At 41.4% G+C, this 22,362-nt stretch overlaps 1 protein-coding gene across 1 annotated transcript; it reads right to left on the reverse strand.

Moving 5' to 3' along the window:
* Nucleotides 1–2,129: 2,129 nt before the first annotated feature.
* fxyd5b (FXYD domain containing ion transport regulator 5b) lies at nucleotides 2,130–20,698 on the reverse strand. Its single transcript, NM_001123724.1, is given in 9 exon segments — nucleotides 2,130–2,271; nucleotides 2,937–2,982; nucleotides 3,121–3,195; nucleotides 3,344–3,373; nucleotides 3,826–3,891; nucleotides 7,525–7,848; nucleotides 7,935–8,207; nucleotides 18,377–18,422; nucleotides 20,624–20,698. Coding segments are annotated over 9 exon segments (897 nt in total). The 5' UTR covers nucleotides 20,636–20,698; the 3' UTR covers nucleotides 2,130–2,246.
* Nucleotides 20,699–22,362: the final 1,664 nt, after the last annotated feature.

Consider the following 22,362-nt stretch of genomic DNA (forward strand, 5'->3'; position numbering starts at 1 on the left):
AACATATTGTATTTTCAAATGAGCTCCATGGGCTTTTTCAGCTGTGCAAAAGTTTCTCTAGGCCCATTTTTCATCTAATCTTTATTTTTTTGTCAAGAGAAAGCATTACCGATTTCAGCCAATCCCTGACACCGTCAGACATGGCTCTCCAAGAGCCTTAACTTATTATACAAAAGTCCTTACACCACCCCCCCTCCAAAAAAAACGGTTGTGCATTCTGTCTTTTGATGAAAATAGGAAAATGTATCAACCAGCAGATTTTGTTTGAGGAGCTTGATGCATTTCAGGGATGATGGGTCCTCTGCACAGCAATACATTATGCAAATGTCTTCCAATTTATTTTTTTTGACAAGTAGCTTGGTGTATTATTATATTGTTATGAAATGTCCTATTGTAAACTCAATATTCAAATGATAATTTTGTCTTTTAGTTAAGCACACGTCTTCATCAGTACTCAATCAATGGTGATGAACCCTGTACATTCTGTTTGCTCAGGGTCATTAACTGTTAACGTACAGTAGCAAAGTGTTTCTACAATACTCTATATCTCATCCATTCCTATGTCTATGAATCTGAGTGTGTTTTAGAATAACGAGACCTGCACTAAAAGTGTAATCTTGCTGTTCTACTTGTCCTGTAGGTTTCCACAGCCCACACATTCTCCAATCATTCAATTTGGACTAGCATTACTCATGTTCTGTATATGGCTCTTCTATATCATGGGTTATGACTATTTTTACATTAAATGTGTTCTGCTATGCTTTGTCTCGGCGTGAATGCTTCACAATATGCCATATGGACACAGAGCTGGTACACTATGTGGCATAATCCAGAGTTTTGCTCATTTAAATTGTAAATTGTACAATGAAAAGCCACTAAGAAGCTTAAAATAACTTTCTACTAAAACATTTTGTCAGTCTGTTTTCTGAGTAAAGAACATGCTGGAACTACTAACCATCTGTTTTCTTTGTGAGTTATACAATACAGGAAAGGGAAGTGAACAGGTTTTATTTTTACATCCTGATAACTTTAGGGGTATTTTGAAGATTAACAGATAGTGGAATGTTTTTCAGGGCCATTTTATTCATGAGGTTTATTGTATGAGGCTCGGCCGTTACTGAGGTAATGATTTTAAACGTTTTCATAGAAACAGCTTGGCTAGAGTTGAGCAGGCTGTTCGAAAGAGTTGGAAACCTGATTTCAAACATGACTCATCTTGTCATTATGCAGCCAGACTCGCAATTAATTTTAATTTCAAAGTTGAATTCGGTAATGGAAGGTAATGGAAATAACATTTAACAAAGACTAACAGGATAATAATGCCCCTATTCTTCACTTGTCAGTGTGACTCATTTGTCCATGGTTTATTCTGGAGATTTTGTTTTTCTCTCCACCTTTCTGTTCTATTTTAAGGACAATCATGATGTGGCCAGTGACACTTTGCTTCTTGAAAGTCCAATATCTTGAAAACTTGACTGCTGACATGCAAAACATTTTATAACTGTATTAACAGTGCATTAATGAAAAAAAATCCCAAATATAGTTTGAGTCGAATTTCCATTTAAAGGTAGAACAGGGAGCTTCTCAGGCACCTATGTCTGTATTGTGCCTTTGGCATGTAGTATTGGCCATTCCCTACCCGGAACCAGAGGGACTGTTCGGTTAGATGAGGCTGTCAGAGGCATGATGGACCTGCATAATATCTGTGGAAATGAGACCATGAACAGGACATGTATGTGATTTATTATAGAAAATGTCATCCACGTTGGTGACAAATCTACAGATAAAATCTACATGAAAATCTGTGAAAAGCTAGGCATGAAATTGCCATCTCTGGAATATCAGAGAAAAAAGGATCAGTATCTCTTCCAGTGCTCTTGGGGGCGCCTCTGAGCTACGTAACATCTACAGTATGTATTCTGTAACATTTTGGAAGCATTTGAAAATATACATAGAAACATGAGTGCCAAAGTATAATAAAACTTGCATTCAAAACTACAGGTAAGTCTTTAGAAGAGTGAGGGAGGGGTAATTTCATAATGTTGAGTGAGTCTGTGGGAAAGGCACATGAAACACATCTCACGTTCTTATCTCTGAAATGAGAGACTCAGAGATTAGTCCAACAACGTTTTCACACACACATACACACGCACATGGTCGATAAGGTCTGTTGTATCAGTGTTGTTTCACCATGTCCCTCTGATGAACTCTTCTTGAGGCCACTCAGTAACACGTTTGTCCCCTCACTACTCTCTGGCCACTTGGTACGACCTGGGAAAAAACACACATGACGTCAATTAATGAAATGTCCGATTATCCAGGGTCAATTCATCTAAGGTCAGATAATCACATTTAAATTAATCAAACATTGATTATTCTAACATCAATTCATCAAACAATGAAAACAAATATTTACATAACTGTACATGGCTGACGAACCAATCGAATACAGCCGAACAATGCTTTATGCCATTTGTCAACAATAGGATCTAAGTCAGCAGTCCATTCAGTGATTATGACTGATGTCAAGACTGACTTTAGACACTTACTCTATACAGTGATTTATCCATGTTCACAGTACTGTATCTACATAAACTAATTTAGGCACACAGATACTCACTCATGGTATAGATAGAATACAATAGCATTCAATACCAACACAGAATTATATCCCTAACCATTGCAACCCTGCTGGTCCACTTGGCTTTTTACGTTGTCCCTTTATAGTCAGTCACTTCACTGGAACACTTCCATTACAAATACTGTTGCATGATTGGGCCTGTGTTCCATAATGAGGTCACAGCCACAAAAGCGTTGCCACAGTTGTGTCAGTTGTAGTATATGAAGCTGAAGGTGACGTGTGTGGTTGGGTGTATACTGAATGTGTGTGTGAGTGTGTGTCACATTGATATAAGTGGCTATAGAGGACTACTCACTTCCCTGTGCCCACATGACACCTAGGCATCCGGCATATTTTACCACCTGTGTGATAGAGAACGAGAAAGAGAGAGAAAGACAATAAGAGGGATAGAAAGAGCTGTTTTTATGATAACAGTACAGTACTAACAGCGTGAATACAACAAAGCAAAGAGACACGAAGGGTTAATGTTTTCTACTCACAGCTAATGACCATAATACCCAGGATGAAGAGCACTGCAGCCATAGACAGACCAACAACACGGAGGAAGTAGTAGTCTGAGCACAGACACAGTGACACATAGATGAGTCTATTACCATGCGATTGTAACCCATGTTTGGAGGCATTGTGGTATTGATAAGTGGATTTTAGCTGCTTGGTTGATCATTATATTTGTGCACTTTGGAAAAAGTCAGATCCTCTTACCATAATTGAATGCTTCATCCCACTTTGCATCTGTGATCAAAGAAAAATAAAATATCACTTAGTTGTTGAAAGACACTACTTGCATTGTGTGTTTTTAGAGCATAATAGGTGTAACCTATATTCCTGCAACAAAGAGAGAGGTGGGTCACATGGGAACAACAACACAGTGAGATGACAACAGAGCGGTCTGGTCCAATTGAAGAGTTGTTGAAGCCACATCTCAACCCTTACGTAAGCCTGCACAATGCAGAGGGACACACTCAGAGACTTCTTATCTCTTACATCAGCCACAATCAAGCATTAATCTGAGGACAAGTTAGAGACAGCGAGCTGAGGTGCTCTGTTTCACAACTCCTCCAAGGGTTTTGTTTGGGAGATGGGGAATTGTGATACTGTCAAATGTTCTGTGAGATAACAATAACAAAACTCAGAAAACCCCTCCAGATTTAAGGAAAAGTTAGGCTAGGAAAGGCCTTTGTTACCCCAGGCAACAAGAGGAGCGATGGTTCTCTTGATGGTATTTTCAGAGGTGGTTGGAGAGGGTGTCACTACGGACAGAGAGAGAGCGAGAGATTAAAAAAAATAAACATTTTCTCTGTCAGCATTTTGAGTCCTTATCTCTGTCATATGGACCTGTACATAATTACATCTCATTAAACTCCAGGTGCATTCCATTTATGTAACACTCACTTTTTTATAGAATTTCAGCATATTTCAATGGCACGACTCTCATAGGAAATTGGGTCAGTCTAATTACACTTTTTAAAGCATATCAGTGGTGTCCTTGTCAGGTGCTGTACAATCCACTGCCTGTCTATCTTAACGAGAAAGGGGAATGTAACATTTGCTAATTACAGAGCTAATTCGATTTAAAATTGCATGCACCCTTGACGTGAAAGACAGAACTGGTTATGGGAGATTCTTTATAGCAAAGCATCCATTCACTATAGCTCTGTTGCAGTGTTTTTCAGGGATTACCAATATGGGTGTTTATTTTTCAGGGAACAGGTAATTCCAATATGTCAAGGAGGGAATAAGAGGTTTGCTATTTAACTGTGTTGGTTAAGGACTTAGTCGTAGGTGTTGTTGACTTGTTTGTGTGAGCTGAGGGGAAAAGCAAAGAGGATGACATTGAGTTAGACGTGTGGCCTTGGTCTGTGGCAGAAATGTTGTAAACACACAATTTAAACTAGAAATGTAATTTTATATGAAATAATATTGTGTGACTTGCTTCAGCTCTTTAAAATGATTTGTGTGGTAGTTAAAGTTTAAAAAGTTTTAATTAAGTGAAGCAGTGAAATATAGTCAAAGTTAAATATATTAAAATATCAGGTCTGGTTACTTTGATAGACTACTATATCAACTGTATTACTGGAGTGTGTTATGTCATGTAAAAATGCCCACAGCGTGACACAGCTGACATTCAATGATTATTGTGAGCAAGTCTTATATCTGTGTTTCTTAGGTAGATAACCTCAGTGCCTGATTGAAATTGACAATAAAGTAACGACTACTTTTTAAATATATTATTGTTTGTTTTGTTCTTCTGTCTGGGCTGACTAGTTAGCTCGCGTCAGATAACTTCAGCAACTGGGTGGAATGGCGAGAGTTAGCTGTTTATGTGTTAACATAGCGAGTTCTGCATTGCCTCTTTGCTGGAGCAATTTTGATTGGTAGAAGTTCTGATTTCAGATTTATATAGCAGAGAAATTAGACTAAGATTTCATAGCCTCTAAGGTTTTGTATAAATTGTTGGGATAGTAGCTGACTTGTGTCAAAGGTACATTGTTTACAGTGAATAGAATGTTGGAAGCCATGGGAGTTTTCAACAATGGGAGCTTTAGAATGTTGAAGAAATGTCTTTAGAGTGGATGAAGTTGTTTTAGGAGGACAGAAAGTTTAATAGTTTAAAAAGTACAAATGTTATCAAAAAGTTGTATTAAAGAAACTTAATCCAGATGGAATGGCATTTATATCTTAAACGGTGTAAGAGGAGTGGTGTTCCAGATAACTATAACAAGTCAGTAATAAGTGGTACATCCTTTAAATTGTGGCATTTAAATGTTTTACTTAAGTGAATAGGTGAAATATAGTCAGAAGTACAGTCGTGGCCAAAAGTTTTGAGAATGACACAAATATTAATTTCCACAAAGTTTGCTGCTTCAGTGTCTTTAGATATTTTTATCAGATGTTACTATGGAACACTGAAGTATAATTACAAGCATTTCATAAGTGTTAAAGGCTTTTATTGACAATTACATGAAGTTGATGCAAACAGTCAATATTTGCAGTGTTGACCCTTCTTTTTCAAGACCTCTGCAATCCGCCCTGGCATGCTGTCAATTAACTTCTGGGCCACATCCTGACTGATGGCAGCCCATTCTTGCAAAATCATGCTTGGAGTTTGTCAGAATTTGTGGGTTTTTTTTTGTCCACCCGCCTCTTGAGGATTGACCACAAGTTCTCAATGTGATTAAGGTCTGGGGAGTTTCCAGGCCATGGACCCAAAAAAATATCAATATTTTGTTCCCCGAGCCACTTAGTTATCACTTTTGCCTCATGGCAAGGTGCTCCATCATGCTGGAAAAGGCATTGTTCGTCACCAAACTGTCCCTGGATGGTTGGGAGAAGTTGCCCTCGGGGGATGTGTTGGTACCATTCCTTATTCATGGCTGTGTTCTTAGGCAAAATTGTGAGTGAACCCACTCCCTTGGCTGAGAAGCAACCCCACACATGAATGGTCTCAGGATGCTTTACTGTTGGCATGACACAGGACTGATGGTAGTGCTCACCTTGTCTTCTGCGGACAAGCTTTTTTCCAGATGCCCCAAACAATCGAAAAGGGGATTCATCAGAGAAAATGACTTTACCACAGTCCTCAGCAGTCCAATCCCTGTACAATTTGCAGAATATCAGTCTGTCCCTGATGTTTTTTCCTGGAGAGAAGTGGCTTCTTTGCTTCCCTTCTTGACACCAGGCCATCCTCCAAAAGTCTTCGCCTCACTGTGAGTGCAGATGCACTCACACCTGCCTGCTGCCATTCCTGAGCAAGCTCTTTACTGGTGGTGCCCCGATCCCGCAGCTGAATCAACTTTAGGAGACGGTCCTGGTGCTTGCTGGACTTTCTTGGGCGCCCTGAAGCCTTCTTCACAACAATTGAACTGCTCTCCTTGAAGTTCTTGATGATCCGATAAATGGTTGATTTAGGTGCAATCTTACTGGCAGCAATATCCTTGCCTGTGAAGCCCTTTTTGTGCAAAGCAATGATGATGGCACGTGTTTCCTTGAAGGTAACCATGGTTGACAGATGAAGAACAATGATTCCAAGCACCAATCTCCTTTTGAAGATTCCGGTCTGTTATTCGAACTCAATCAGCATGACAGACTGATCTCCAGCCTTGTCCTCATCAACACTAACACCTGTGTTAACGAGAGAATCACTGACATGATGTCAGCTGGTCCTTTTGTGGCAGGGCTGAAATGCAGTGGAAATTATTTTTTGGGATTCAGTTAATTTGCATGGCAAAGAGGGACTTTGCAATTAATTGCAATTCATCTGATCACTCTTCATAACATTCTGGAGTATATGCAAATTGCCATCATACAAACTGAGGCAGCAGACTTTGTGAAAATTAATATTTGTGTCATTCTCAAAACTTTTGGCCACGACTGTACATATTTAATCATAAATAACTACAGTCAGACTACTTCACTTTTAGTCATAAGGAATTAGAAAAAAAATGTGGCTATTATTTTGCATCTAGTGGAAGAAGTTTAGAAGTTTGTTAGTGTTGACAAATTGAGGCTGGTATAGTAGAGGCAGTGACTGTTTTATAAATAGTTGTTAGTAGACTTTAGTGGGGGACTAGGACGTAGTAAGTAACCCAGAAGTACTAGTAGCAAAACATTGCAGTAGTAATTCAGAATGTTTTAGGTAGGTAGGCCATGGGTTAGCTATAGTAAGTGGGGTCACTATTGTAGTTTGGTTAGTGAGTGTGGGAGTTGTTATAGTGGGTTAGTTTAGTGGGTTGGGGTGAGATGCGTGTCATAATCAGTTTTATGTGCTCCCCGAGTGCTATAATCTGATTTGTAGAAGATAGTATGTGGAATGGAATAGCCCTGCAGCCCGTTAAAAAGTCCCTTTATTCCACCAACCCCCAAAAGGAAACAAAAAGACTTACAGTAAACAGTAACTTTAAGAGGTTTTGATAAGGCAGAAGGTTTTGGTTCCTCTGGTCCCAGGTCCAGCTCTGCCTCACATCTGTACTCTACTTCACCCTCATATCTTCTGTGGGTGATGGTGATAGTGGAGGACATATTCACTGATTCCTTTGTGGAGTCATTAAACCTTTGAGTCTCTATAGTTTCATTCCCTTTGTACCACCTCACAACCAGGTTCTGTAAAGGAGCGATGTTCTGGATGTCACACTGCAGCTGGTACTCCTTCCCCTCCATCATTGGACCAGAGTGGCTCAGAGGAGAGATAGACACGCTGTCTGGAGTCTCTAGAGACAAAATAGTTACACTTAGTGAAATATAATGGATTTTACTGACAAAACTCACAAATATAAGAAAAAGAAAAACAACTTACTGTAGAGAATGACAGGGAGAGTCTCAGTACACTGACTTCCATTTTGTGGATTGATGTAGCATTTAGGTTCTATTGTCCAGTCTATGAGGCTTTCCACAGTCCAGGTGACAAGGTTGACATTTTCATGCAATTCTGTACCTCCGGACGTGGCCTCCCACCCCATCCCTTCGGGGTCTGTGGATGATGTGCAGTTGACTGAGACTGAGTCTCCATACCTCACCACTACTCTGGGAGGCTTGAGCTCAACAGGACAGGAGGCATGTGTAGGCGCACCTACAGTTCAGAGCATGACAGAGACCATAATCATATCATTTACTTTCTCAAGCAGACTTAGCTTTAAACAGAAAATATATCCCAAGTATAGGCCTAGAATACAGAACAAATTAAAAATAGGCTACATTTCTAATCAGTAACGTTAAAGCAGCAAAATGCAACTTTTTGGGCAACCTGACCAAATTCACATAGATATGTGACTTATACTGTAGGTCTGTCATTCTTCATTGAAAGCAGGTCTAAGAAGTGGTAGATCAGTTCTGTGTGCGCTATTTCTATGGTTCTGGTTTTCAAGTTTAGTTTTTGCATCTTTTACTTTCAGTTTTGTACACCAGCTTCAAACAGCTGACAATACAAGATTTGTGGCTGTGGAAAATATATTTCACATCGGTTTAGATGGTAAAATGATTCTCTACAGTATACAGTGCATTCGGGACGTATTCAGACCCCTTGACTTTTTCCACATTTTGTTACGTTACAACCTTATTCTAAAATTGATTACATAGTGTTTTTCCCTCATCAATCCACACACACAATACCCCATAATAACAAAGTACAAAGAGTTTTTTAGAAATGTTTGCTAATTTATGAAAATATAAAACTGAAATATTACATTTACATAATTATTCAGACTCTTTACTCAGTACTTTGTTGAAGAATTTAGCCGCGATTACAGCATTGAGTCTTCTTGGTTATGACACTACAAGCTTGGCACACATGTATTTGGGGATTTTCTCTCATTCTTCTCTACAGATCCTCTCAAGCTCTGTCAGGCTGGATAAGGAGCATCGCTGCATAGCTATTTTCAGGTCTCTCCAGATATGTTCAAATCGGGTTCAAGACTGGGCTCTGGCTGGGCCGCTCAAAGACATTCAGAGACTTGTCCCAAAGCCACTCCTGTGTTGTCTTGGCTGTGTGATTAGGGTCGTTGTCCTGTTGGAAGGTGAACCTTCGCCACAGTCTGAGGTCCTGAGCATTCTGGAGTAGGTTTTCATGAAGGATCTCTCTGTACTTTGCTCCGTTCATCTTTGCCTCGATCCTGACTAGTCTCCCAGTCCCAGCTAATGAAAAAAATCCCCACAGCATGATGCTGCCACCACCATGCTTCACCGTAGGGATGGTGCCAGGTTTCTTTCAGACGTGATGCTTGGCATTCAGGCCAAAAAGTTCTAACATGGTTTCATCAAACCAGGAGAATCTTGTTTCTCATGGTCTGAGAGCCTTTCGGTGCCTTTTGGCAAACTCCAAGCAGGCTGTCATGTGCCTTTTACTGAGGAGTGGCTTCCGTCTTGCGACTCTACCTTAAAGGCCTGATTGGTGGAGTGCTGCAGAGATGGTTGTCCTTCTGGAAGGTTTTCCCATCTCCACAGTGGAACTCTGGAGCTCTTTCAGAGTGACCATCGGGTTCTTGGTCACCTCCCTGACCAAGGCCCTTCTCCCCCTATTGCTCAGTTTGGCCGGGTGGCCAGCTCTAGGAAGAGTCTTGGTTGTTCCAAACTTCTTCCATTAAAGAATGATAGAGGCCACTGTGTTCTTAGGGACTGCAGAAATGTTTTTGGTATACTTCCCCAGATCTGTGCCTCGACACAACCATGTGTCGGAGGTCTACGGACAATTCCTTTGACCTCATGGCTTGGTTTTTGCTCTGACATGCACTGTCAACTGTGGGAACTTATATAGACAGGTGTGTGCCTTTCCAAATCATGTCCAATCAATTGAATGTACAACACATGGACTCCAAGTTGTAGAAACATTTCAAGGATGATCAATGTAAATAGGATGCACCTGAGCTCAATTTCAAATCTCATGCAAAGTGTCTGAATACTTATGTAAATTTCCATTTTATTTTACACATTTGCAAACATTTCTGAAAACCTGTTTTTGCTTTGTCCTTATGTGGTATTGTGTGTAGATTGCTGAGAATGTTTTTTTATTTAATCAATTTTAAAGTAAGGCTGTAATGTAACAAAATGTGGAAAAAGTCAAGGTGTGTGAATACTTTCAGAAGGCACTGTAATGTTGACAATTAGAATGTAAACACATAGCCTACTCTTTTTTAATTAACTGAATTACTTGCCAGAGGAGAAGGACAGGAAACCCAAGACTCTAATATTTGTGTAAACTGTTCAGAATTGTCTTCTGTGGGTGTCACCAACTAGGCTGATACCCTATGTCATGAGTGCACAATCCCTACAGTGAGGGGGAAAAGTTTTTGATACCCTGCTGATTTTGTACGTTTGCCCACTGACAAAGAAAGGATCAGTCTATAATTTAATGGTAAGTTTATTTGAACAGTGAGAGACAGAATAACAACAACAAATCCAGAAAAACGCATGTCAAAAATGTTATAAATTGATTTGCATTTTAATGAGCGAAATAAGTATTTGACCCCCTCTCAATCAGAAAGATTTCTGGCTCCCAGGTGTCTTTTATACAGGTAACGAGCTGAGATTAGGAGCACACTCTTAAAGGGAGTGCTCCTAATCTCAGCTCGTTACCTGTATAAAAGACACCTGTCTAAAGAAGCAATCAATCAGATTCCAAACTCTCCACCATGGCCAAGAACAAAGAGCTCTCCAAGGATGCCAGGGACAAGATTGTAGACCTACACAAGGCTGGAATGGGCTACAAGACCATCACCAAGCAGCTTGGTGAGAAGGTGACCACAGTTGGTGCGATTATTCGCAAATTGAAAAAACACAGAAGAACTGTCAATCTCCCTTGGCCTGGGGCTCCATACAAGATCTCACCTCGTGGAGTTGCAATGAGCATGAGAACGGTGAGGAATCAGCCCAGAACTACACGGGAGGATCTTGTCAATGATCTCAAGGCAGCTGGGACCATAGTCACCAAGAAAACAAATGGTAACACACTATGCCGTGAAGGACTGAAATCCTGCAGCGCCCGCAAGGTCCCCCTGCTCAAGAAAGCACATATACATGCCCGTCTGAAGTTTGCCAATGAACATCTGAATGACTCAGAGGACAACTGGTGAAAGTGTTGTGGTCAGATGAGACCAAAATGGAGCTCTTTGGCATCAACTCAACTCGCCGTGTTTGGAGGAGGAGGAATGCTGCCTATGACCCCAAGAACCCCATCCCCATCGTCAAACATGGAGGTGGAAACATTATGCTTTGGCAGTGTTTTTCTGCTAAGGGGACAGGACAACTTCACCGCATCAAAGGGACGATGGACGGGGCCATGTACCGTCAAATCCTGGGTGAGAACCTCCTTCCCTCAGCCAGGGCATTGAAAATGGGTCGTGGATGTGTATTCCAGCATGACAATGACCCAAAATACACGGCCAAGGCAACAAAGGAGTGGCTCAAGAAGAAGCACATTAAGGTTCTGGAGTGGCCAAGCCAGTCTCCAGACCTTAATCCCATAGAAAATCTGTGGAGGGAGCTGAAGGTTTGAGTTGCCAAACATCAGCCTCTAAACCTTAATGACTTGGAGAAGATCTGCAAAGAGGAGTCGGACAAAATCCCTCCTGAGATACAGTGGGGAAAAAAAGTATTTAGTCAGCCACCAATTGTGCAAGTTCTTCCACTTAAAAAGATGAGAGGCCTGTAATCCAGAAAATCACATTGTAGGATTTTTTATGAATTTATTTGCAAATTATGGTGGAAAAATAAGTATTTGGTCAATAACAAAAGTTTCTCAATACTTTGTTATATACCCTTTGTTGGCAATGACACAGGTCAAATGTTTTCTGTAAGTCTTCACAAGGTTCACACACTGTTGCTGGTATTTTGGCCCATTCCGCCATGCAGATCTCCTCTAGAGCAGTGATGTTTTGGGGCTGTCGCTGGGCAACACTGACTTTCAACTCCCTCCAAAGATTTTCTATGGGGTTGAGATCTGGAGACTGGCTAGGCCACTCCAGGACCTTGAAATGCTTCTTACGAAGCCACTCCTTTGTTGCCCGGGCGGTGTGTTTGGGATCATTGTCATGCTGAAAGACCCAGCCATGTTTCATCTTCAATGCCCTTGCTGATGGAAGGAGGTTTTCACTCAAAATCTCACGATACATGGCCCCATTCATTCTTTCCTTTACACGGATCAGTCATCCTGGTCCCTTTGCAGAAAAACAGCCACAAAGCATGATGTTTCCACCCCCATGTTTCACAGTAGGTATGGTGTTCTTTGGATGCAACTCAGCATTCTTTGTCCTCCAAACACGACGAGTTGAGTTTTTACCAAAAAGTTATATTTTGGTTTCATCTGACCATATGACATTCTCCCAATCCTCTTCTGGATCATCCAAATGCTCTCTAGCAAACTTCAGACGGGCCTGGACATGTACTGGCTTAAGCAGGGGGACACGTCTGGCACTGCAGGATTTGAGTCCCTGGCGGCGTAGTGTGTTACTGATGGTAGGCTTTGTTGCTTTGGTCCCAGCTCTCTGCAGGTCATTCACTAGGTGCCCCCGTGTGGTTCTGGGATTTTTGCTCACCGTTCTTGTGATAATTTTGACCCAACGGGGTGAGATCTTGCGTGGAGCCCCAGATTGAGGGAGATTATCAGTGGTCTTGTATGTCTTCCATTTCCTAATAATTGCTCCCACAGTTGATTTCTTCAAACCAAGCTGCTTACCTATTGCAGATTCAGTCTTCCCAGCCTGGTGCAGGTCTACAATTTTGTTTCTGGTGTCCTTTGACAGCTCTTTGGTCTTGGCCATAGTGGAGTTTGGAGTGTGACTGTTTGAGGTTGTGGACAGGTGTCTTTTATACTGATAACAAGTTCAAACAGGTACCATTAATACAGGTAACGAGTGGAGGACAGAGGAGCCTCTTAAAGAAGAAGTTACAGGTCTGTGAGAGCCAGAAATCTTGCTTGTTTGTTGGTGACCAAATACTTATTTTCCACCATAATTTGCAAATAAATTCATAAAAAATCCTAAAATGTGATTTTCTGGATTTTTTTTCCTCATTTTGTCTGTCATAGCTGACGTGTACCTATGATGAAAATTACAGGCCTCTCTCATCTTTTTAAGTGGGAGAATTTGCACAATTGGTGGCTGACTAAATACTTTTTTTCCCCACTGTATGTGCAAACCTGGTGGCCAACTACAAGAAACGTCTGACCTCTGTGATTGCCAACATGGGTTTTGCCAACATGGGTTTTGCCACCAAGTACTAAGTCATGTTTTGCAGAGGGGTCAAATACTTATTTCCCTCATTAAAATGCAAATCATTTGATAACATTTTTGTTTTTCTGGATTTTTTTGTTGTTATTCTGTCTCTCACTGTTCAAATAAACCTACTATTAAAATTATAGACTGATCATTTCTTTGTCAGTGGGCAAACGTACAAAATCAGCAGGGGATCAAATACTTTTTCCCCCTCACTGTAGGTTAGACAGTACAGTGCAATATGAATGTTCAATACGCACGATAAGCTGACTGGTTAGGTGATTTGTGAAATTAACAAATTATTGTATTTTGTTAAATTTACAACAACATTCCAACCTTTTTTGCCTTATCTAGTACATATATGGCATGATTCCACTATTTGTATCTGTTTGCATCAGTTTCAATGCAGGACTTTTATTTTGAAGGCGAACTGACGATTCTACTATTGTAGCTAATTGTTATTGTGGCTTAGTTCACATAGGTGCTACAGTACGTGGGGTCACTATTGTAGTTTGGTTTGTGCCAGTGGGTTTTCTTATAATGGGTTAGTTAGTGGGTTGGGTTGAGCTGTGTGGCATAATCAGTCTTATTTGCTCCCACAGTGCTATAATTTCATTGGTAAAATATATTTATGTTCTGATTTCAGATTTGAAAAGCAGAGAACTAGAAGATTTCATATGCTCTACGTTTTTGTCCAAGTTGTTGGGAAAGTGGGCAAAAATGTAGTTCTGAAAAGTTGGGAGAAAGTTGTCAATGTTGTTACTAAAACAGCTGTATCGTTTGACTGGTATAATATATTCTATTCTATTCTGATTTCACATTTGTATAGCAGAGATGTAGACTAAGATTTCATACGCTTTACGTTCTTGTCTAACTTGGGAAAGTGGTCAAAATGGCAGTTCTTTCAAAAGGTTGAGAGGAGAAGTACTTGATGCTCTTACTAAAACAGCTTCATCGTTTGATTGGTAGAAGATATTCATGTTCTGATATCAGTTCTGATATCAGATGTTCTGGTGATGTGCAAGGAATGTTTCCAAGAAACCATTCCCTTAATGTCAAATATAACTTACCCAGAATGGGGTTACCATGTTCTCAGAAGTAAAGATATCAATGTTCTAGACATGTTTCATGGTAAGGTTGCAAGAACAGTCATGTGTCCAGTTCTGTGTTATGAGAATATCCATCAACGTTCCATCAAACATGGTTGTCATGTTCTCAGAACATAAGATATTGTTCTAGACACTTTTTATGGGAACGATGCAGGAACATTTCTGTGTATCATTTGTCAGGATATCGCCTGATGGTCCTAAATAAATGTTTCCCCCCCAAAAAAGTTGAATTACACATCACGCCTTGTTAATGTTGCAGAGCCAATCAAGGGCCTGAATGGGGAACCACTGATAGCTCTTTGCCTGTTGTGAACGTTAGGGATACTCACACACACAGTGCATTTAACATAGTGCTTTTAACTTACGCGTTTTACACACTTTAAAAATAGATGAATGTGCATATACACAATAATTATTCAACATGTCTTCACCTAGGATTTGAATTCACAACCTCTTGGTTCACGGTACGGTAATCTCAATGATTTCATTGACTTATTTCAGTATTTTAAGAGCTTTTTCTATAGTTGTCTAATGTTGGGGCATGTTAAGCTGTTTTAATGATACTCCTGAATTACTATGATCAATGATATAGTGTTTGTACTTTAACAGAGCTGAGATTTACTCCAAAGTGCACTCAACCTATTGCGTACACCTATTGAGCTGTTTCATATTCATGAGTGCCAAAGGAGGAGGGGTTAGGGTTTCTTCTGGACAGGGCCTAACTATACTGTACCCAAAGTAAATCATAGGAACTCAGTTGGGGTCTCAACTTACTATTGAGAGTTAAAAATAGTAGTATACACAAGGTGCAATTTTGGTTGTGTGTAAGCAGTTTCTCTTGTTATGTCAGTCACTGACAGTCACTAAATTATCCTATGTCAGCATATATATTTTGTTAAGTCTAGCGGCCAGCTATCTAAACTTGTAGTAATCATTGATTTTGTTAGTCGATTCTCACTCAAATACACTAGAAGACCAAAAGTCAAATATCTAATTCCAAAATCATGGGCATTAATATGGAGTTGGTTTCCCCTTTGCTGCTATAACAGCCTCCACTCTTCTGGTTGGGCATTCCACTAGATGTTAGAATATTGTTGAGGGGACTGGCTTCCATTCAGGTAGAGCATTAATGAGGTTGGGCACTGATGTTGGGTGATTAGGCCTGACTTGAGTCAACGTTCCAATTCATCCCAAAGGTGTTCGATGGGGTTGAGGTCAGGGCTCTGTGCGGGCCAGTCAAGTTCTTCCACACCGATCTCAACAAACCATTTCTGTATGGACCTCGCTTTATATATGAGGGCATTGTCATGCTTAAACAGGACAGGCCTTTCCCAAACTGTTGCCACAAAGTTGCAAGCACAGAATCATCTAGAATGTCATTGTATGCTGTAACGTTAGGATTTCCCTTCACTGGAAATAAGGGGCCTAGCCCGAACCATGAAAAACAGCCCCAGACCATTATTTCTCCTCCACCAAACTTTACAGTTGGCACTATGCATTGGGGCAGGTAGCGTTTCCTGGCATCCGCCAAACCCAGACTTGTCTGTCGGACGGTCTGATGATGAAGCGGGATTCATCACTCTAGAGAAAGTGTTTCCACTTCTCCAGATGGCGGCGAGCTTTACACCACTCCAGCCAACGCTTGGCATTGCGCATGGTGATCTTAGGCTTGTGTACGGCTGCTCTGCCATGGAAACCCATTTCATGAAGCTCCAGATTAACAGTTCTTGTGTTGACGTTGCTTCCAGAGGCAGTTTGGAACTTGGTAGTGAGTGTTGCAACAGAGGACAGGCGATTTTTACACGCTGCGTGCTTCAGCACTTGGTGGTCCCGTTCTGTGAGCTTGTGTGGCCAACCACTTCGCGACTGAGCCGTTGTTGCTCATATATGTTTCCACTTCACAATAACAGCACTTACAGTTGACTGTGGCAGTTCTAGCAGGGCAGAAATTTGACGAACTGACTTGTTGGAAAGGTGGCATCCTATGACGGTGCCACGTTGAAAGTCACTGAGCTCTTCAGTAAGGCCATTCAACTGCCAATGTTTGTCTATGGAGATTGCATGGCTGTGTGCTCGATTTTATACACTTGTCAGCAACGGGTTTGGCTGAAATAGCCGAATCCGCTAATTTGAAGGGGATCTACATACTTTTGTATATATAGTGTATGTCAAAGTGTGTCAAATATTTAAGTTTACTTTTTTTTTTTTTAAAGCACTGTGTGTGAGTATCACTTGCGAACAGACAAGGAGCTATCAGTGGTTCACCAATCAGGTCCTTGATTGGCTCGGTTACAAGGCGTGATGTGTAGTGTTCTGGGTATGTTTTGTTTGACATTAAGGGAACGTTGTCCTTACTATAACGCCAAAACATGCTGAAAAGGTTCTCAGAAGGTTTTTGCCCACAAAGATAGAATGTTACCCTAAATAACGGAAAACTGGACACTCAAACATTAAAGGAACATTAAGGGTAACATCATAAAAACATTATCTCTCCCTAGAATTGTTAGCTGGGTAGATAGAGTGGTGTGGTGTGAATGTATTCAAAGTCTGTCATAATAATTGTCTTGTGAGCGGGCAGTGCAGCGTTGTTATGAAGGGGCTGCTCTGGCCAACACAGAGGTGGATTTTCCTGGCCCTGAGAGACGGGAGAAGCAGGCCTTTGTACACACTCCACTCCCCATCAATACCTTCCAACTAACCACTCCATGATGAATCGCTACAAGCCTGCTATTGGCCCACTGGTTTCCCACAAGGAAATGTGATTAGAACTGAAATCGGTTCTGTTGCTGAATTCCTGTGAGGTCATTTGAGATATTTACAATGTGGTTCATAGGAGGAGAGATGTCACTGAAAAAACTGTGGCTCGAGACTGTTTAGACCCCTAGGAGTCCGCGGAGGTACTGCAGGTGGTCCGCAAAAATATATGGCAAAAATTTATAGATTTGTATGAATATCACTAGCAACAGACTGAACACATTTTTAAATACCTACTTTAGAAAAGAGGGGAATATCTTTTTCATTATGTCTTTATTTCTCAACTCCTAATATTGAGCAAATTAAACTCATTGGAGCGCATTACACTCACTGGAGTATGTGACATAGGCTTTGAAAAAACTCCAGAGAATACCAGTCGCGGTGAATTACGCTAGCTGCTGGCAAGCTTTCTTGACTTGGACATACATTTTTGTCAACAAATTGCTAACCTTTGTTTAACCAGCTAAACAGCTGCTACCAACATGTATGTGAAGTAGGGCTGGCACATCTGTCGTATAATAATCATCACAATTATTGTAATAGATTTATTTTAGGAGAAGGGAGAGATTGAACTTTATATTCAAGTAGATATGGCTCACCCAATAGCAGTTTTCATTTTTACATGGAGAGGGTGAAGTTAGTAATCATTTTACTAGCAGAACGGCCCAGTTGGGAGGAGAAGCTTGGTTTCCAAGAGTTCAAAACCCATTTGTTTTTGAGACAATTATGACAACTGTGGCCATTTGCATTACATTTAATTGTTACCCAAAATTCTATAATCGTTGCATCCCTAGCTTGGAGTTACCTTTCTAACTAATAGGCTATGTTAGAGTTTACACTTTTTCCAATTATAATGTGTGGAGGTCAAAATAATGAAAACCTATCTACCAAATCTACCCATTTTGAATTGTTGATTACTTGTCCTTCTCATTATCATTCACCGGATGATAGACAAAACATCTGAAGAAAAAAACCATGTTTTGATAACATATAATGGGGGTCCCTGGGCAAGGAAAGGTGAAGACCTCTGGATTAGACACATTTTAGTTTGAGATGAGAAAGGGAGAGAGTGTGTATACAGTATGTTTATATATGAGAACAGTGTGTGTGACCGTGGGTGCACGCATGTGTATGTGTGAGAGAGAAATAAATTGTTATTTTTGATGACTTACCTGGTAGTGTGAGAAACAGACATACTGCCGTCCAGCTCAGCTGAATCTGAAAGACGGAGCACGTGAAGAAGTGAGAGATAGATATGAGTGAGAGATTGATTGTGGTACAGAGTCTCAGCAGGGTCTGTAATTAATACAGCGTTAAGCTGACTACTACTTCAGCTGGAAATCTGCAAGATAAGCAAAGGCCCTTAAGCAGCAAAGGTGACACTGCAATGAATACAGATCACTTAGAGACAGCCACACAGGCACATCTGTTATACCGATAATAGATTACAACAGACACATGACAACCACACATCTATCAACCTTCATTAACATCCTGCTTGTTTGTGTGCTCCTGCTGCACGTAAACACACACTCTCTAATCTTCTCTCTGCCCATTATAGGGCTGAGTAACAGGTTTCAGAACCAGCTCCTATCTCTACAGTAGCTGTAATGGTTTTGTAATGATTCTCTAATGGTGTTCTAAAGGTACTCTACACAACGAGACAGACACTACGAGCTACTGTGTGGAACAAGGAATGCGATCATGTAGGCCCATGACTAATATCAGTATAAAGAGGAAGTAGCCATGTTACTGGTTTCATGTCAGTCACTGAGGGTACATGTGTCACACCCTGATCTGTATCACCTGTCTTGTGATTGTCTCCACCCCCTCCAGGTGTCGCTTATTATCCCTGGCGTATATATCCTTGTGTTTCCTGTCTCTCTGTGCCAGTTCGTCTTGTATGTTTTTCAAGTCAACTATCGGGTTCTCCGTACTCCTGCTTCTATTCCCTTTTGCTAGTCCTCCTGGCTTTTGACCCTTGCTTGTTTTCTGGACTCTGTACCCGCCTGGCTGACCATTCTGCCTGCCCTGACCTCGAGTCTGCCTGCCACTCTGTACCTCCTGGACTCTGAACTGGTTTTGACCTTTTGCCTGTCCACGACCATTCTCTTGCCTACCCCTTTTGGATTGTTTAATAAATATCAAGACTCAAACCATCTGCCTCCCGTGTCTGCATCTGGGTCTTGCCTTGTGCTGTTATAACATTTCTTTTGAAACACAGGAAATTGTACTCATAGCGGTTGTTTCTACCACTTCTCACCCCCACACCAAAGTGCAGTCAAGCACATTTTTCCCACAATAAAGATGGCTGACAATATCAAACGAAACGTATAATATGATATACAAACTGGATGAGTGCACTCACATTTTGTAATCCATGGAATTATACTGAAGCCCTGTTTCCATTTTTCCAACTGAAAGCCATGATCTCTGTATAGTTACACATATCATCACACAGCACACGGCCCTAATTTAGCTGAGGGGGAAGTTTGAGGTCGCTACCACCGCTCCTTCAGCCATCACACTGTAAATCCTTTCTGAACTCCTTAGTGTCGCCAACTAAATCTAGTTGCAGAATGAGGATCTGTCATAACAACAACACTTACAGCAATCAGGTGCTACTCTCAGAGCTTTCTCTGAGACACACAACTACTGTACAGGGTCATAATAGGTTTTTCTAATCACTCATCGGCACCATATGGTAATCATAGACATAAAATAACAGGCAAACAAGTAAACACATTCATTCTGAGGAGAATCGCAATCACCCTGACAACCTTTTAGTTCTGAGAAAAAGCAGTTGTGTATACAGAAAAATAACATAATCAGTAAACCAACGAGGAACCCAATGATTATTTGTTCTAGAGGGATGGAGAGCAGAGAGCAAGGTGGATGAAGGCAGGAAAGGAGGGAGGGATTGACAGCCAGAGGAGTGTTTGTGTTGTATCAGTACCTAGCTGAGATCCCCTGACCTATTCTGATGGCAGCATGTCCTCAGGGGAGGCGGTGACAGGTGAGCGTCAGTGGGCATCATGAGGCTTGACAGCTCAGATTAGCGGGTTACGCCAGTCCTAATTTCACTCTGAAGCCTCTGAAGCATATGTCAAGGCAAGGGCCTGTTCGCCTGGGGCTGTCCCAGCCTCCCTACCAGACTCTCTCTCACCCAGCCTCCCTACCAGCCTCTCTCTCACCCCTCTAACCCCCTGTCTGGCCTTCTCTATCTCTCTCACTCACTCACCCATTGTCTGTTTATCTTTCTGTGTATCTGTTTGTCCGTCCATCTCGAACATCCGCCACATGCTCTCTCTCTCTGTCTCTTACTTCACATATCTTACTCTCTCCCTTTCTCATGAGTACCAATGTCCCTCCCTTCCTCATTTCCTCTTTGAGTCCCCAAAGAAAGCCATTCAGCTCACCTTGGTGTCCATCCTGAGTTGTTGCGTAGTTCCAGAGCTTGTTCCAGAGCAGCATACACGGTCCCTTTCCTCTGTGTGTCCGTCAGGAACCATTAGTTAGTCGACCACACCCTTCTGCTCATGACTTCCTTGTTCCATCCCTGGCGCAATACACTTTTTTTTCTCTCTCTGTTTGCTGGCTCTCACACGTGGGTCACGTCACTTCCTTTTTTGTTCTGTCTTCCAGACTAGTCTCTCTCACTGTCAGTCAGTCTGCCTCAATCGTCTCTGTGTTAGTGTCTGTCTGTCTGTCTGTCTGTCTGTCTGTCTGTCTGTCTGTCTGTCTATTTCTCTCTGTTGGTGTTTGCTTGTCTTTGTCTGCTTGTCTCTCTTTTTGACAGCTTCTCTCCATGTCTGTGTGTCTGCATGTCTCTCTTTTGCATTGTACCCCGTCTCGTGCTCGCCAGTCAGTCTGTCTTTCTGTACTCCCACATTGGCCTTACAGTACTCAGAATAAAGACCAGATAGACAGACACTAAATACATCTTTAGAATTCTTCAGAAAATGTCCAAATGTGACCCTGGAGACTTTTCAATGCTGTCGCCTTTTCAATGTATTGTACACCTTTAAACGTAGGGAATGCAGCAACAACTGTACGCAAAAAGTTTAATTTTAATTCTTAATTAATTCTTAATTCTCACAGTACTCATACATTTAAGCATCATCAAAGATTAGTGGGAAGGGAACTGTCCTTCACAGATTCAATTAGCGCAGAACTTCCAGTAAGAAAGTGCATTGAAGAAGCATAGTACTGTACTGAGAAACACAATAAGGAAAATAGCCCCACTGGGCACAGATGTCAGCTCAACGTCTAGTTTTGATTTACATTTGTTTGACTTGTCAACTAACGAGTATTCAAAGTGAAATCAACAAATACAAATTACAGTGTCGTTGACTTAGGTTAAAAGTTAGTTGAAAAAAAGAATAAATACTCTTACATTTATGATAATTTTTTTCAAATGCAATTAGATTTCCATGTTGATTCAACATCACATTTATTTTTGTGGGTTGAAATTACAGCATTGATTCCATCAGTTATAGCCCAGTGGGGTGATGCTCTTGGAGAGTTGTCAGCACAGCCTCTCCAGCCACTACAATATTACACAACAGTGATTCCAGTCCAGGCCGGTCACAATGGACAATGGGGCCAAATCAGGCCCTCAAACAGAGGACACAGTCTTCGTTGCAGGAGTTGGGGTGGCTTTTGGACTGTCCCCATCCAGTCACGTTCTTTACTTCTCAACATGCTGTACATCCTCCTTCTCCTCCTCCTCACAAGACATGCCACTGGCCACACTGCACCAGACCACTAGATTTCAGCAGGTAGTCTTCAAACAGGTGAACACAATCCAAATCAAATTTGATTGGTCACACCTCTCTCTGTTAGTGATGGCTGTTTACAGTCTGATGGCCTTGAGATATAAGCTGTTTTTCAGCTTTGATGCACCTGTACCTGCCTTCGGGATGGTGCAGGGGTGAACAGGCAATGACTCAGGTGGTTGTTGTCCTTGATGATCTTTTTGGCATTCCTGTGACATCTGGTGCTGTAGGTGTCATAGACGGCAGGTATTTTGCCCCCGGTGATGCATTGTGCAGACCGCACCACCCTCTGGAGAGCCTTGCGGTTGTGGGTGGTGCAGTTGCCGTACCAGTGGTGATGCAGCCCGACAGGATGCTCTCAATTGTGCATCTGTAAAAGT

The sequence above is a fragment of the Salmo salar genome, chromosome 05, assembly GCF_965601325.2.
Source record: "Salmo salar chromosome 05, fSalSal1, whole genome shotgun sequence".
Classification (NCBI taxonomy): Eukaryota; Metazoa; Chordata; class Actinopteri; order Salmoniformes; family Salmonidae; genus Salmo; species Salmo salar.